General features: G+C 36.8%; 1 protein-coding gene across 6 annotated transcripts in view; it reads left to right on the top strand.

Moving 5' to 3' along the window:
• NAALADL2 (N-acetylated alpha-linked acidic dipeptidase like 2) overlaps nt 1-17,349 on the top strand; it is a 417,141-nt gene that overhangs the window by 315,860 nt on the left and 83,932 nt on the right. For all 6 annotated transcript variants that reach the window (XM_063408209.1, XM_063408206.1, XM_063408207.1 and 3 more), the window contains 3 exons: nt 2,826-2,918; nt 7,101-7,306; nt 9,233-9,352. In XM_063408209.1, coding sequence (XP_063264279.1) covers nt 2,826-2,918; nt 7,101-7,306; nt 9,233-9,352 — 419 coding nt within the window. The remainder of the gene's footprint in view (nt 1-2,825; nt 2,919-7,100; nt 7,307-9,232; nt 9,353-17,349) is intronic.

Genomic DNA, 17,349 nt, shown 5'->3' with positions numbered 1-17,349 from the left:
AGTTTGTACTTTATACTCTTCATTCTAAGATTGGGCTTGGGGACTCAAGATCTATGAATATTTGTTCAAAAAGGGGAATAAGTTATCAGTAGGCAACACAGTTGATTAATCAAATAGAACTCTGTAAGGGTAAAATTTTAGGGATATCAGATTTAGATATTGTATTGTTTATACACAAAAAAAATGAAAGCTTTTCCTTACAAGGACATCTGTCTAGGAGTTCTGACATATTCTTGTGCACATAGTTTTATACCTCAACAATACTGTACATTGCATAGATTCAGCATTGATTTTTGCATATGCAGTTTTATAGTATCACAAGAAACAAGAAATGAGCCTAACTCGTGTTCTTTTAACTTAACTACTGCAAACAGAAGGTGTTTCACATCTGAAGTACTAAAATTGTCAATCAAATGAGAGGGAAAATAGCCATGGATTTCTAAAAATAATTATGTAAATGTGAGAGGAGAAGGTAGTCATTTGGTATGAGACAATTTAAAAATTCCAGGTCAGAAAATAAATAAATAATAAAAAACCCCCAGTACATATGTTTGTGCTCCTCTATCCCTGAAGTAGCTTTTAGCTTACATAAAGGCAGTGTATCCTGAATAATGGTAAGGTAAAGTCTCCTCATAGCTTTCCAGAGAATATAGAAAAAAAAAAAAAAAGGAAGTTGTCAAGATCCTTAAAATAAAGCATTAAGACAAGAGGTTTGTTGTCAGAACTGTTTAGAGGGGATTAAATTTTGCTTCTGCTGTATACTCCAAAGAGTAGTTTCAGCCTTTTCATCTGGTGTTCTAAGCCTTTAAGCCTAAGTCACTTTAAGCTGACTACTGTGTTACATGACTATTAACTCAAGTGTCTGATTTTAGGGTGTGGGTATTGCCAGAAGTTAATTTTCTGTGTCATTATTGTCAGTTGTAGACTGGATAGCTGATGTTGATTAAAGAAAAACAGTGAAGTCAGTTGTCTTCAAAAGGATTTATTTTCTTTTTGTCTGAAAAGGGGCCTTAAGGAAAAAACATCTGAAGTGTTGTAGGAAAAGGAAAGGAAATCAGTTTTGACTTTAAAAACTCTTTTAAGAAGAGTAAATTGGCTCTTGAATGGTTGTAGGTGAGAAACAGCAGCAAGAAGTAACTTGCATAGTTTAGATTAAATTTTAGCTGCTTAATCAACATAGATGGCTTGAGCTGTTTTCATTTGTTTTAAAAGACCTTTTTGGAATCCTTTGGAATATTTTTTTAATGAAATATTTTTTTAAATTCTAAAATGATATCTGTGAATTTATTGAACAAACATGATTCATGTACATGGCATTAATAAATCTTACAGTGACTTACATCAGAAAAGCAAAGTTAATTACATGACAAATCAAAATATTAACATGCTGTGATTGATTGCTGCAAAGTCATGTGCCAGAGTTTATTTTTAATTAACTGCTTGGCTTGCATTTTTCTTACTGCTTTGTTCAAGCAAAACGAGAATTTTCGTAGAGGAGACACATCTGTTGATAACATATTTTGTCTGAATAAAAAATAGAATAACTGTTGCTAATTAATTTTTAAACAAACACTAGCCGTTGGCTTGCTTTGTTTAAATACCAATGAAGACTAGTAAATTAAAATATATTGTATTTTATTTTAAGAAAATTTTAATGTAAATTTACCAGCAAATGAACCCTGAAGGACAGTAATGATGTGTTATTTTTGTTTCGTGTGTTGCATTAAACTCCCCACTCCCATATTCTGTGCATCTCAGGAAACAAAGCCTGGGAAGAAATTGTTAGAAATAGATCCGTGGTGGGATAATAGCCTGGGACAGAGAGCAAAATGATCCGTGGAGTGTTTTAATTTTGGTGGAACATTCATGAGTGGAATCTCCTGCAGGTCTGGGGTCAGGCACTGGTTCTTGTCAGACAAATGCTACTTTTTGATTTTAACCAGTTTAAGACATTTTCGTTTCTCTTGGATAGAAGTTACACCCTTTCAGATGAGCTGGATGTTAACAGAGTCTGTTATCATGCAAGTGAAACATTTGGAAGGTGTCAACATGGCTGGTTGTTTCCACTGTCACAAACTGCAGCAACTCGGGTGTTCCTGTGTCCCACCTTCTTTTAATATCTTTAATCTCAGATATTTGCTCTACTCTGGCTTTATTCTGTGCTACAGTCTCAACTGGCATGGCAGTACTGGCAGGTTCCTTATATTTTAGCAGCTTTTGAAATTGTTCTGCCTTTGTATTTGCACCATTTCCTCATCTGATGCCAGCTTAGCCAAAAACCCTGTCTTGTTCTGACACATGTTCACAAGAGCATCACCAAAGGCTGTGCTGGCAAAGCTGGGGGAGGTCTGACTGTTCCTGTCTGATTTAGCACAGGGGCTTTTCTCCAGAAGAAAATGTAATATAAACCAGGTATAATTTTGAGAATGTTATTGATAGATTGATCTAGGTGAAGGATTAGGTGAGAAAAACCTATAAAGATGAAGGCGAATTTTGCTATCACAGAGTTATGTAAATCTTAGTGTTTTAATTTTTTTCTTCTGTTGTATTCTGGCAGCATTTATTGAGTGAATTCAATGATCTTTTAACTCAAGGAGTTGAGATCTCTTTTGAGATTCCATCTTTGAATCATGCTGCTAAAATGGGACAAAGAAAATAATGTCATAGTTCATGTTTTAATCTGTGGTTCCTATTCAGGTTGTTTATTTTTTAAACCATCTCATTTTAATTTTTTTTAATGTGTGTGGAATTTATATCTTCAGCTTATACATTTCTTGGCTGGGTAAATAAGTTTAACATTTTCTCTCTTATTCATCTTTTAACAGGCAAAAAAATAATCAGTCTGAACATTCAGTCTGTCACAACTTACAAGACAATTTCTAATGTCATTGGTTATCTGAAAGGAGCTGTATTTCCTGGTAAGTGTCCCTTTGTCATCTGTACTGATTATTTGTTTCACAATGGCTGGAGTCATAGCTGGGATCAGGATCCTGTTTTGCCAGATAATTCACAAATACAGAGGAAAGAATAAGACTTTCCTGTCCTCATTTTGTGAATTATGACAAGGCAGAATATGAGGGTTAAACAGTGAATGAGCTGAAGGGGATATTGTAGTTACAAAAAGCATATTTTTGCACAAGCAGCAGGTGTTGCACGTGGACCACCAGGACTATCAGTAGTTTGTACCACGTAACTGTGTTATGCTTTTAATTTTAATATGGTTTTAACACTTGCTGCAGCCTTCTTTTGTGTCTCAATCATGCCTTAAGCTAGTTTTATACAATTCTATGAATAATAATTACTGTTCTCTATGTCTGATGATTGAAGAATAGGACTCTTAAGTTCAGCTGGGACATAAAGCACAACCCCCCTCTGTGCTGTGATGCTTTACATAAATAATGTCATCATCAGGATATCATAAAATCATTTTGAGATTATTTTGTTAGTGAATTTACTTAAAAGGTGAAAGGTTTCTGCAAATGAATGAATGCTGTTGCTGGTTACTTAAATAGTGCAAACAATTCCTAGTGAGCAGATGATCATCAAAACATCATCACGCTTGCCTTAATACTTTTTTATTAGTTTATGAAGAAAGAATGGAAATTTATTTACAGCCTCTTAGGAGGTGGGCCAGTCATTTCATACTTAATGAATACTTCTTCCGTAAGTCATGGAATGAAGGAGGTGGAGAAAATTTTATTCCTGTTGGTGAGATAATGACTCAGATTTGTGCATGCAGAATTGTATATTTCTCACCAGACTGTTTATTTGTTTAAAGCAACAGAGGAAAAAATTAGCAAAGTGAACTTAATTTCTGTGAAGGATTTAATTTCCTTCATGAATTTGAAGTTACCAGTCTGCTGTTATTAATGTTTTGCAAATAGCTGTCATGGAGTTGGAAAGGCAGAAACTGCCATGTTTAGACATTCTGTCTTCTGACTTGTGAAACAGAGGCAAGAAAAAAAATCAGAAGCGTGCTTCAGTTTCTGTTTAACAAGTTTTCTGTCTTCTCTATACCTGAACCATTCATCTTATTATTATCTTTTTAATCAGAAACTGCTTTTTGGAGGTTTGCCAATATATTCTGAACTTTAGGAATCTAAGGATATATAAATAAGTGAAGTCAGTAGCAGTACCCAGACGACAACAGTTTGTCCCGTGAATTTCTGGCTCAACAAGACCCATAACAACTGTCTTTTAGTATAGGCACAAGTTAAATGTCTAATGCACTGTAATATTTTGTACAGCATCAGTGTTAAACCTTTGTTTCTTTCTCTGCTCTTCCTGGTTGACACTACACTTGTTCCTCCTCAACTGCTTTGAATCTTGCTATTTTCATGGCATTGATTCTCTGTCATTTTGATGGGGTTTTGCTCGTTTCATATACCTGAAATATTCACCTTTATGTTCACAGAAGTGCAGAAAGAGGGCAAAATTTATCTTTAGGGCTTAATGAAAGACTGCAGAGCATCACCAAGGGTGGGATTTATTTCTTTTTGCTTGAAGACCACCTAACATACACGTACAGAAAAGCACATCTCTGTAGTGGTGACCTTAGCTGGCATTTGATCTGAGGAGTAAGAACAAGCTTCTGAGGTGTTACTAAGATGTTAAAATATTTAGGAGTAGATGAAATGTGATAGTTGATAGCATTTTAAAACCCAAAAAACGTAACACTGATTTTATAGCTCTATTGGACATGGTTGAGGATGGGATGTATAACAGGAAAAGACAGGATAAAGAGACTCTCTGTAATCATAAATCCCCATTGTCCAGCCCATCACTAACCTGAACACTATCCTGTCTTACCACCTTCAAGGGTATCTGATGGATATTTTTTTCTCATTCTCTTTTTTTATTTTTTTTGCCATGTGATTCTGAGAAAGGACAGCTGCTGCCTCTGCAAGCATGACCATCCTTTCTCCTATGCCTTTCCTGTGGTCATTTGCTTTAGGGTATTGCCTCTGTTTGAGGGAGAGATGGGCAAAGATGAAGAATTCCAAAGGAGGCACCAGCTGTTATGTTTTGCCCCTGCTCATTCAGCTGGCAAGTTGATGCTTGTGGCCCCTTCTTCATCAAAATACCCTGCATTATTTTAATAAGGTCTCCCTCCTCTCACATAGTGTGTTCACAGACTAAACAGAAATTACCACACAGGCAGGCACTGATCCTGTCTGATCCCCCTGTGCTAGTGGCACTTCCTTTAATGACCTAGAGACACGTAAGGCCATTCATTTTGCTTCTTAATTCCTGTCATTAAATGAGTTGAAAATCTTATGGTTTTTTCATTGTCAGAGCAACCTATAATTAAGCCTCTCATGGTGCAATGCACAAGTTGCAAAATGATGTGATTTATATTTCACTTTGTAAGATTAAATTATTATCGAAGTCTAAATTGACATTTGGCATGTCTGTTTTTAGAAAGAAATTCTTGTTCCCATACCTACATTCACCCAAGCAGTTGATTGAAAATATTGTGGTTTAGGTACATAACAGATCCTCTCTTTGTAAAGCATTTCTCATTAAAATGCTTCCTTATTAAACAACATGTTCAGATATTTTGTTTAACAATGCTGGTAAAACTCCAGTTTGATAGAGAATACTTTTATAATCAAAGTGTTCCATTAATATTGTTTCCAGACAGCAGTCACTGCAAAATATACCAAGTAGATAATTTAATTTTACAAGCAAATACAAAATGTGGGCAACTGTCTGTTGCTGTATTGTGATCAGCTGACAGCAAATGAATGAGTTCACTTGGATAAAGAAAGAAAAAGAAAACTTCTGCACTTTTTGGAACCCAAATGACACTCAGGGGTTGTTGTGGATCTGGCATCACTGTTCTTCACTGTTGATGACTTTTCTTCTGTTGTCTATTGGTATCCTGAAATAGGGAAAAAACACCTTTAAAGGTCTAGATCTGAGCCAGAAGACTTTACAAAATATCAGAGCAGCACCAGTGAACAATCCTTCAAAGAGGGTTGTGAATTCATCTCACACACAAGGTCTGATAGTTTAACAGCTCATTCAGAGTAACTCTGCTTCAGCTTCTTGACAGGCCTCAGTCACACCAGTCAGTCATGTCATTTCATAACACATCATCCCTTCTGGAGTAAAATAAGGAGTTGTTTTCCCTTGTGAGTGGTATTAGGGTTATATATAATGCCTTGGGAGATGAAGATTTAATTTTATTTCTCTGGAAAAAAATGTGTTTGGAGGTTTTTTTGGAGGTTACGTTTTTTGGTTTTTTGTGAGTAACCAGAGGCATATTCTCTATTTCAGGTTGAAACTTCTTGCTTTTCATTCTATAAAATGCTTTCTTCCAGCATGAACACAGCTGCTAGGTGTGACTTACCATTTCTGTATCATTCATTATCTCTGTCCCTCTGTCATGTCTCCTCTCTAAACCTGCAGTCCAGGTATTTTAATGTTTCCTTCCAGGGAAGGCTAAGTCCTGATCTCTAATCTGCTTGCCAGCTGCTCCACTGCTGTTTCTGCCATGTCTTTTTTGAGATAGGGTGGTGAGCACTGAACACAGTTTTCCAGGTGAGGGAGTACTAATACTTTGTGTATTTTAAGTTTTCCATTGTACTGCCACACCTTTTGTTTTCTTTTTTTTTTTTTTTTTTGGTTGTTGTTGTTTTGGTTTGGTTTTTTGTTTTTGTTTTTTGGATGCTGATGTGTATTGAAGATCATTTCCTATCATTTCCTGCTTATTATTTTGGGTTTTTTTCAAAACACTCTACTATGAGCATGATTGCCTGTATGACCTAGTCCTGGCTGTAAAAATGGTCAGTATCAGATCTACAAGGAGAGCAATAAGCAAACAAGAAGGCAAGGGCATGGGGATTAATTTAGGAAACTGTATACATATATTTATTTACTAGTTCATTTTTAAGTAGTACTCACAGTTTTATGTATAATCATTGTATGATTGTCTTGCATGTCATCATGTACATTTTTGTTGACAGCTTTGTGTTGCATTAATGACGTTACACACTACTAATAGAGTTGATTTTTAGGGTTGTTTGGAAATTCTTTTAATTCAGAAAAAAAAGGTGGGGGTTTTTTATCTGGTTTTTTTGTATTCCTCATTTCAGACAGATACATCATCGTTGGTAGCCACCACAGCAGCCTGAGGGGTTTTGGTGGGCAGGGCTGGGCCAGCAGCTCTGCTGTCCTCACAGCCCTGCTCCAGGCCCTGATGCCAAAGGTGAAGAGGGGCTGGAGACCTGACAGGACCCTGCTCTTCTGCTCCTGGGGAGGAACAGCCTGGGGCAACCTGGGCTCCTACGAGTGGGCTGAGGTAGGGCTGCCTGGGGAGGACCCAGTGCCACCAGCACCCTTCTGCTGAAAGCCTGGAGCAGTGGGAGACTGCCACGTGGAGATTGTGGCTCAGTGTGAGACGGCCACATGGAAATTGTGGCTCAGTGTGAGACTGCCACATGGAAATTGTGGCTCAGTGTGAGACGGCCACATGGAAATTGTGGCTCAGTGTGATTGCCACGTGGAAATTGTGGCTCAGTGTGAGATTACTACATAGAAATTGTGGCTCAGTGTGAGATTACTACATAGAAATTGTGGCTCAGTGTGATTGCCACGTGGAGATTGTGCCTCACTGTGATTGCCACGTGGAAATTGTGGCTCACCATGAGATTACTACATAGAAATTGTGGCTCACTGTGAGACTGCCACGTGGAAATTGTGGCTCACTATGGGATTGCCACATAGAAATTGTGGCTCAGTGTGAGACTGCCATGTGGAAATTGTGGCTCACTATGGGATTACCACATGGAAATTGTGGCTCAGTGTGAAACTGCCACGTGGAAATTGTGGCTCATTAGCTGGTCTCTGAGGCCTGTCTGTGTTCATTCGTGTCCTGCACAGCAAATCCAGGGAAAACATCGACTGAGGCCATTCCTGGGGATGTTGCCATGGCTGTGGAGGCTGCGTGTGCAGCACCTCTGGGAGCTGATTTCCCTCCCTAATTCAGCACAGGGTCTGGCAGAGGGAGGAAAACCTCAAAAACTAGAAAAAAAATAGGCACAGAAAGAGCTTAGAGAGCTTTTTCACCTTCTTGAGAAGGTGAAATTTTTCACCAATTTTCCATTGATAGGGTTAGTGTGGGGAGAAGTAAATCAAGAGAAAAAGAAGAGAACCATGCTATGGTTTACATTAATTAAATAAACCTTGCAGAGTCTCCATACTAATTCTCTTCTCACAGATTTGTGCTGAGGACTTGGATACAATCTGAAAGAGACAATTCCTTGGGCTCTTACTTTCAACAGAATGGGAATCAGCTGGTTGAGAGAAATTACCTCAAAAATTATTGATGACCATGCATGCCTAAAAGAGACTTCAGGTCATAAATTAAAGGAGTTGCTGCTCCTTTAGGCAGAGAATTTCATGGCTGCTTTTCCAACTCTAATGGTTCAATGAATTAAAACAGTAGATAAAATAAAGAGTTAATTGCTTTTTACCCAGTGTAAGAAGCAGCCAGCCCTCATTGAAATTTCATACTTCCAACACGATTATTCTTCAGAAACAAGAGGGGGTGAAAAAATCAAATTGAAAAGATCCAGGCTGGAAGCAAAATTTGTTTAGTTCCACTTCAAGTCAGCTTTGCATCAGATGTAATTGTGTTACACCCCTTCTGTTCAGTATAAAGAGCCACTTCATGCAAAGAGGAACTCATTACTGAGAAGGCAAAGGGGATCCTTTTAAAAAAGAGATAATTGGAACAGTTTGTACATGCTATTTTTATAGTCTAAAAAATAATAAAATGAAAACACTGGGAAAGTTATGCAATTCTAATCTGAATTTGGTGTCTAAATATGTGAATCCATTTAACTGTTGATAATGATTGCTGTTGAAGTTTGTCTTCTGTCAGGCATAAGTTTGCAATGCCATCATGTTGTTTCTCAGTGTGTGATGTTTTCATTGTTGGCCTTACAAGTGTAGTGATGTTTAATTCCTCCCAGACCTGTTTGCATTTTCTTTAGATGATGTGTGAAATGCAATAATAACTCCTCCTCTATAGAGAAACAGCACTAAGAAACCCTCTGAAGTTCATAAGAGCATATTGTAAGAAGCAGGAGTTAACTGATACTTGGGGAATCACAGAGGATGGAGATGTAGGGTGCAGTTTTTCCCCTACAAGCAACCAAAAAAACAAGACCATCCCTAATTCTAATGATGCATAGTAGTAACCATTTTTCTGCTTGTGTTGCAGGATCTCAGGAGTGTTCTTCACAGGAATGCTGTGGCCTATGTTAGCCTCCACAACCCAGTCACAGGCAACTCAACTTTACACCCTGTTGCATCCCCTTCTCTTCAGCAGCTGGCAGCAGAGGTTAGAAATAAAATATTTGGTTTTCACATCTGTTTTATGAGGTTACATAGTTAACCTGCTTAAGATCAGTTACTTTAGACAGCAATAGGTGGTTTTTTTGTTGAAGAATTTTAACCTCACAAATACACATGAACTATTTTTTGTTGGGGTTTTTTGTGGGTTTGTTTTTTTGTTTGGGGGGTTTCAGGGGGATTTTTTGGTTTGTTTTTTTTTTAAGTGAGCAGGTTAAATTTTATTTTAAAAAATAATAGCTTAAGATACTGGAAGGGATAACTTGTTTCACCTGTTTGTTAGACAAAGCCTGACCATGCTTGCGTGCCCTACAGCTTTTTTACCTTTTGCAGGCTTTAAAGTAACATATTTGTTATTCTTCAGCACAGAGCACATTTTTCTCCTCCTAATCAGGTCTTTGCAGACTGTTTCTCCATTTGCATTTAAACCTGGTTATTTAGCAGATGTAACATGACACACAGGGAGAGTGCTGCTCCTGCCATGATAAATCCTGTCTGAAGTGAGCGTGTCAGGCTCAGTCAGAATATTCCACAGGAGCATTGGTGTAAGGGCACGGAGGCCCTAAACTAATGACCCTATTGCTTTCCTGAGGTGTCTGAATTTATTACAATATTTTACATGAATGGAAAAGAGTGTAAGGCACACTCTAAATGACAAAACCAGTTTGGAGTGATATGCATAAAGTGGAGTTCAATTTCGCTTTCATAAATTATGCTTTTTAGATGTTTTTGCTGTAAGTTTGCCAAATGAATACTTATTCTGATGTTTCTTTGACTTGCCTCTGAAGCATTTGGTAATAAACACTCCTCAAAGCTGAATCTTGGATTAAATGCAGTTTAAGACTGATCTGGCTTGGCAATTGTTCACCTAAGTTAGTAAAATGATATCAGTAAATTGCTTCTTAGCAATGTCTTAACCACTTCTTCTGTTCAGTGTTTAAGTGGTAATTTCCTCGTGGAAAGAATCTGATTTATTCTGTGAAAGTATTATGAAAAATGTGATGCAACATCATTTCAGAGAAAAAAAAAGGCTTCCATTTGTGGAAAATTATTTATAATATTATATATGTGACCCTCCAGGTGTTATGGAGATGTCAATTCAAATTTTATTATCAGTTTTAGCTGTTGTATTTGCAAGAAATACTGTCCTGAAAAGTTGCTAGCCTTTTGCTAACCTAGTGGTGTTGGCAGTTCTATCTCCATTAAAACAAGTATTTGCCATTTAAGGGAGTGAGTTTATTACATTAGGTCCTTGAGCTATTTGGTTTTTTCTCGTTTTATTTCTCACAACACAATACATGGCAGTGATCTGAAAACTAAATTGTCTGGAGCTTTGCAGCAGTCTCTTTATTATCTATTTATCACTTTATTAAGGCTCAATTCTTTCATCCTAATAAATGCCTTATTAGTATGAGCATTACATTCAAGCCCTCTGTTTTGAAAAGGAAGCAAACTTCTGCTTTATTGCTGTGGTATTAAATAATATTTTCTGATTCTTGTAATAGCAGTTGTGTTCTGTTCAGCAGTGTGGAAGGAGCCCCTCTTAGCAGCCTTGCCTTGCACCTGTTAATTAATAAAATGTGACTAGAATGTCTTTTTTTTTTTTTTAAGTCCCAGTGAACACCTTCCATCTCACTTCTGTATCTTTAAATTTGAGAGTGCATCCCTTCTGCATGTTTATCCTAAAGCCCCATCTAAAAAGTAAAGGATAAAATACCTGTGACTATTTTATCTGTATAGCTTTCCTTTCTGTAGGATATTATCATTCGTAATTAATACAACTGTCACACAGTTTGTGACATTAAAAAGAGTTATAGGAATTATTGCTTCCAAATTCTGCTAGATCTCTGAATTCACGTCAGATGTGGTGACAGTGATGGAACAGCCCAGCACAGGTCCTCGTTTGTTCCCGTGGGTGCTCACGATTTCCATGTGTCCAGAAGATTTTCTCTGGAAGACTGATCTGCTGATAAAGAATATTGATATTACTGCCAGTACTTGCCAGGAAGACAATGTAATTACAGGTTACCTGTAAGTTATGACACTGCAAATGGGGTGAGATGTGACTTTTTGGAGCTCATCTCATCTCGAAGAAATTGTGAGTCAGTTCACATGAGATTCTTGCTACCCAGGAGCAGGTTGCAAAGAAGAGCTTAAAAATTCCAACGAGTGAAAAGGATCATTTTAATTTGTGTGAGCTGTGAATATAGAAAAGAAGGTGAAACAGGGATTTAGAATTAATGACATCAGTCCATTTTAAAATGAAAATATAGATGAACCTGTCTTGTTTAGTTAGATGGAAGTTTTCCATAATGTGTGAATACATGAAAGATCCTGCACTGTGCCTTTGCCACTGTTTTACCTCAGTGGTAAAACTCATAATTTAATTCCATTTTTAGACCACAACAAAAGAAACTGTCATCCATTATTTTTCATTCTACTGCTAAATAGTGTTGTAACATTGTTTGGAAGTAAGGGAGACTGAAATCTCACCTTTTTTTTTTTGAGTTTTGTTCAGTGCTCACTGTAGTGCTAAAGTTGTATGTGAAAGAGAGGGAGAATGTATTCCTGGGGAAAATTAATACATGTTAGAAAAGCCTACAGAGTGTAAGTGTCAGGATTCCAGGGATAACAATGAAAAGCTGTAGTTTGTCCTGTGAAAGAGAACTTGAGTAATAATCACACTAAGTTCAGAGCGCTCTGTGGATGCTGCAAGGAACATAATTTAAAGAGAACTGTGGGGAAATAGCAAACTAAGATGGGCCAGTGCACACAACAGTGTTTGCTTTCTATGCTGATTTTTTTTCCTAAAATAGAATTGTGGACAGTTGCTAATCAATGCAGCTTCCACAATATTTTTTTCCCTTAATTTCTGGAAAAACGGGGAAGAAGTTTTAGCTGAAATGTCATTTGTATGGATATTCTAAACTGAACAATAAAAAGAAGAATCAGGAAACTTAATAACTTGTTTGCTATGTGAGGTCTGGCAGTCAGAGAATAGAGTAAGTGCTTGGCTAATTAACAGAGACCACATTTCTTAAAGAATGTGGTTTTTGTTAAGGGATTATATCTTCATATTTGTTGCAGGTTTCAAAAGGCAGCTACATAAGCAGTCTGCAAATAATAATTTTATATGCCTGTCTGTGGGGTTCTGGTTGAAACACAAAATCACTCGAAGAAGCTAATTTAAATATTTGGATTAATTAAGCAAAGAGGAACTCAAACAGTTCTGAGACCTTGACATATTTAATTCAAATCTTTTTTATATAACTAATTAGTGTCCACATTAACAAGAGGGAAGTACTGCCAAGTTATATTTTTGTCTACTGTTATTTTGTAGGGAAAATGATGGTTAATTCGCCTGCTCAGTTGGTGAATCACCATTTGTTGGCAGAGTGTCATTGGTAAATTGGGTTTCTTCAAGGCTGGGATTCATTCTCTGTAAATAATGCCGTTAATGATTTTTTCTATAATGGACATGTCACTAAGATTAAAAAAAAAAAAGTTATTAGGAAACATAAATTCATTGCTGTTGTCTTTTAACTGATTGTGTGACCGTCAGACTCCAGGTCTGCTGTTACTGCTGAGCCCAACAAAACTTACTGCTCCTGTCTCCCAAGGAAAAGAGTGATTTAGAGCTGTTGGTGAACGAGTTGATCATTAAAAATGACTGTGCCAAGTATTGTTCCATGCTATTTATCAGTATTTGTTTCCACTAATGGAGTAAAAGGCATAAAACATCTCTACATTTAAAAGTGGTGTTATTGACAGAAAGGTCTTTTTTCTTTATGAAGTAAAACCAAGATAAACTTCTGCATAGATGTTACTGTCATTATTTCTTGATTTTTAAAAAAATCTTACATTAATGTCAGCATTGATTCTCTTCTTCCAGCTTCTGTGTGTTTCTTAATTTTTTATACTGTTAGCATTAATAGTGGATCTCCTAGTATCATATATCAGTAGTTGTAAATAAGAAAAAACATGATTATTTGAATGACTTGTTCTATGCCTTATAACTATTGCTTTCCTCTGAGCTATCAGTCTTTTCCCTATTATCACTTTCAGTCTTAGATTTGATTCCTGATGTTACTTTTTATATTTGTGTCGAGAACAAAAGAAAATCTCTTGAGAATCAGAAGTTTATGCTGTGGGTATTTTATGGTGGATCTGATTTGCAGGAGGGGTTTTTTGCATCTTCTAGCCACATTTTCCTTTTGATAAAATGCTGCTTTTTCTGATGTTACGTGTTTTTTCACTCTTTTTCCAAACTGAATTATTTTAATACATAAATGCTGATCCAGACAGTGAGTAATTTAACTTACTCATATATTTTGACGTTAGGAAAATCCTATTGCTGTTAAACATGGAGAAAAGAGTTTGTTAGCAAGACATAATGTAGAAATGAACCAGTTTTCCAGCTGTGACCTTATTGGGGACCTGGTACAATTTCTTTGTTCCTGATGACTCAACCTTTCTGCTTCCATGTCCTTCTCTGTACTTACAAAGATTTCCAACAGAGGTATAAATGATGTGTATTTTCATAAATTATGGCCATTAATAGCCATTGTGGATGAAACTGAATAAATAGGAACATTTTATTACCTTTAAGTGTAGGATTGGAGTAGAGAAGTAATTCTTTTTCTGCTGCAAAAGTGGGGTTTGGTTCAAAGTTTCTGTTGTCCAATCTAGTTAATATTGTCTCATATAATGAGCTGTACTATGTAAGGGAATTGTTTTTCCCTTCCAGACACTTTAGCCAGACTACAGTATTAGAAAAATTTACTTCTGTCTAAATATTCCTTTGTTTAATTTCATCTTGATTATTTCCCTTCAGAACTGACTTTTTCATGATAATAGAAAGATGTTTTCTTAGCAATAGAAAATAATTCAAGCAGAGAGTTTAAACGTAAACTTTTAGTTCTTACAAAAGAAGATAGATTGAGAGCTCTGGATATTTTAAAGTTTCTACATAAACACAAATAATTGAAAAGTTTCTCTTGATGTTTCTCTCATCATTATTAGCTATGTTGGATGAAATTAAATTGACTCAATAGGTGTAAGCTGTGCTACACAAACAGCCCATGGGAAAGAAATGCACGTGCAAAAATCAGCCAAATAACCAGAAAGCAAGAAGGAAAGCACCTTTAAATCAGAACTGATGAGAAATTAGCATAAACTGCATTGAGACTTACATCTGTGTAGTGTTGTTTGGTGCACAGCAGCTGCAGCCATGGGCTTCAGTTCTGCATGTCACAGAAAAGAATCAAAATCTTGTGCAGCACAATTTGCTCTTTAGCTTGCAGATCCTTGTTGGGGAAAAAAAAAAAAGCACCTGGGTAGTGAAAAGCAGACCATTTGTTTGTTATAAATAAAAAGGTGACCTATTTTCAGTAATGCCACATGTATTTAACCTTGCCAAAAGTATCAGTCTGGCCTTTCTGAGCCTGCTGAACCTCCCGTCCTCTCGAGGAGGCTTCAGGTGCTCTCTGACCCACTCCTGCCCCTCTGTCTCCGTGTGCCCTGGAGCTGGGATTGATTGTCCTTTGGACAAGCACCAAGTGTTTGTTTTTAAATGCTGCACCTTTCTCTCGTGCTGTAAAACTGTGAGCTGTTCCACAGACTGCTGAGCAGATCACACCAGTCAGAGGAGTGGGGAGAACTGGAGATTTGTACAAACCTGGGAAGGTGTGGAGGTTTTGGGGGCATTTTTGGTTTGGATGGGGTTTTTTGTTGTTCTTTTGGGGTGTTTTGCTTTGGTTTGGGTGTTTTTTAAGCTGTTTTCCCCAGGAAGAATAAAAGTACCTCTGTAGAATGGTGAGGCAGTAACTGAGTTGAAAATGTTGAGCCCCAGTGGGTGCAGGGAAGAGTCTGGAATTCTGCACTTGCTGAGAGATTTTGAGGTTGGAGTTCTCTTTCAACATGGACCCTTGTTGTGCTTGCAGGACTCTCACATGTCTTCTAGGGTTCAGGTTTAAAAATCAACTCAAAATTATGGTGATTGATGTATTTTTGTTACATAAATTTGTCCCCTCCTTAATTTCAGTGTTGTTGCAGTAACAAGTTCTTAATGGGAAACAAAATCTTGGTTGCGTTGAGGTTTTTAATTGAATTTCTGTGTCTGTTGTTTAGGCATACCTATATCAGAAATATTCAGATTTGGGAAGGAAAAAGAAAAGAAATCCCTAAACACCTTGCCTGGTTAATGTCAGTCATCAAAAGAAAAATAAATCTTAAAATTTTAACTTAGGCATATTTATTGGCAAGAAATTAGTATTCCTTTGATGAATTCTTTGAAACCAGGTGTGAGGAAAATCATTCCAAATCCACTTAAAACTATGATAATTTCAATAATCACAAGCATAAACTTGAACTGTTCTCAGGTTTTCCTCGCTTATCTATTTTTCATCTATTTACCACAAGCAGATTCTGGTGATGGTGCCCTGTCTAGTGTAAAAAAAAGACTAAACAGAGCTACAAGGGAGATTTTTGGTACACCATAAGCAGGGAATGTGAAATTTCAAAAGCAATTTCAAGCCAATTGAATATATGTGAAAAAAATCTGTATTTTCCGAATTATTCCTGAGGTGTTAATTACTAATGTGGTTGAGATGCGCTTTTATTTATTGAGTCAAAGAGCCACAATTCCCACAGTATTCCTCCTGTCTTGAAGTGCACACAGAATGGAAATTCACTGAATAGAACAGAGAAAATTTTACAGCAGATAATCTCAGATGTCAGGAAAAGCCAAAATGCAAGAAATAGTTTTCTTGGAGGTTTTGCAAAAAGCTTTCTTTCGGCAGCTAAAGGTCACACAGCTCCAACCTTTGTCTCCTGACAGAGCACTGAAAGGGATTTCAAAACCTGCTTTGGAGCCTTCTATTTTAACACTTTAAATGCTTCAAGTTTGAAAGCAAAAGGAGGTTTAGGAGGGCTGCTGACTTTGGAGTAAATATTTCTTTGGGGCTCTGAGAACTGGGGGACAAAAACAATCACATAAAATCTTTCCTCGCTGTAGATTAATGGATCATTGTTATAAATTAAAAACAAAGTGCAGTTTGCTTGGTTTGGGTTTCTTTGGGTTTTTGGTTGTTTGGGGTTTTTTTAATACACAGAGGAGTTGAGAATTTTATTTTACAGATGCCCAGTAGGAGTGTGATGAGGTAGCATGTACATCCAAATGAATGTGTAAAGCACCTTTGATGACACAAAACCCAAACTTACCAGGGCTTCAGGCAATCATTTGATCCAACTCCTGCAAAAATAAATTTCTCTGATGTGTTTCAGCTTCCAGTCTACAAGATTTTAAAACTTACTCGGGTGATCTGTGCTTGATTTCTGTCACAGTGCTTCTATCACAACAATTTGGAATATTTTTATCATTTATTGGAGCCACCACAGTTAAAGAGCAATGTTTGTTTTCCCTTTCTTCCATGGGTGATCTTTATTCTTCTTTGCAGTCACCTTTTTACCTTTTGAACAAAAGCTATCATTATACACAAAAGAAAATTACACACTTTGTGCACTGAATATCAACTCAGAGAACTGATGCATCTTCCCCAAAGTTAATATGAAATTTGGTGGTTTAAATTAACTGATGTGTCTCAGACAAGCCAGGGAAGTGAATTTTGGATTAGTTTTTACCATATGACTGACATTTTTCAGATTAACTAACAGGAAATCATAAAAATGGGAGAAGAGACTATAGGTAATTTTCTCTGTCTTGCTACGTAAATATTAAAATTTTAAGTATGCACAAAATCTGTAATTGGAGGTTATTAAGGAGCTAGGGCATCCTGTCAGGGAAATGAAGAAAAAGCTTGAATTAATTGTACTGTAAAGTCTCAAGATGCCTTAAGGCAACAGAGCCCGAGTACCCAAAGTGATATCCAGGGTATCTTAGCTAAAATGAGCTGCAGGCTCTGAAATGTGGTGGCCAAGGGTGTTCCAGAAGCTAAAAGAGAGATAACATTGAATCAACTTCAAAAA

Source organism: Prinia subflava, chromosome 11, assembly GCF_021018805.1.
Source record: "Prinia subflava isolate CZ2003 ecotype Zambia chromosome 11, Cam_Psub_1.2, whole genome shotgun sequence".
Lineage (NCBI taxonomy): Eukaryota > Metazoa > Chordata > Aves > Passeriformes > Cisticolidae > Prinia > Prinia subflava.
Note: the sequence above shows the minus strand (reverse complement) of the source record. Positions and strands in the feature narration are given on the sequence as shown.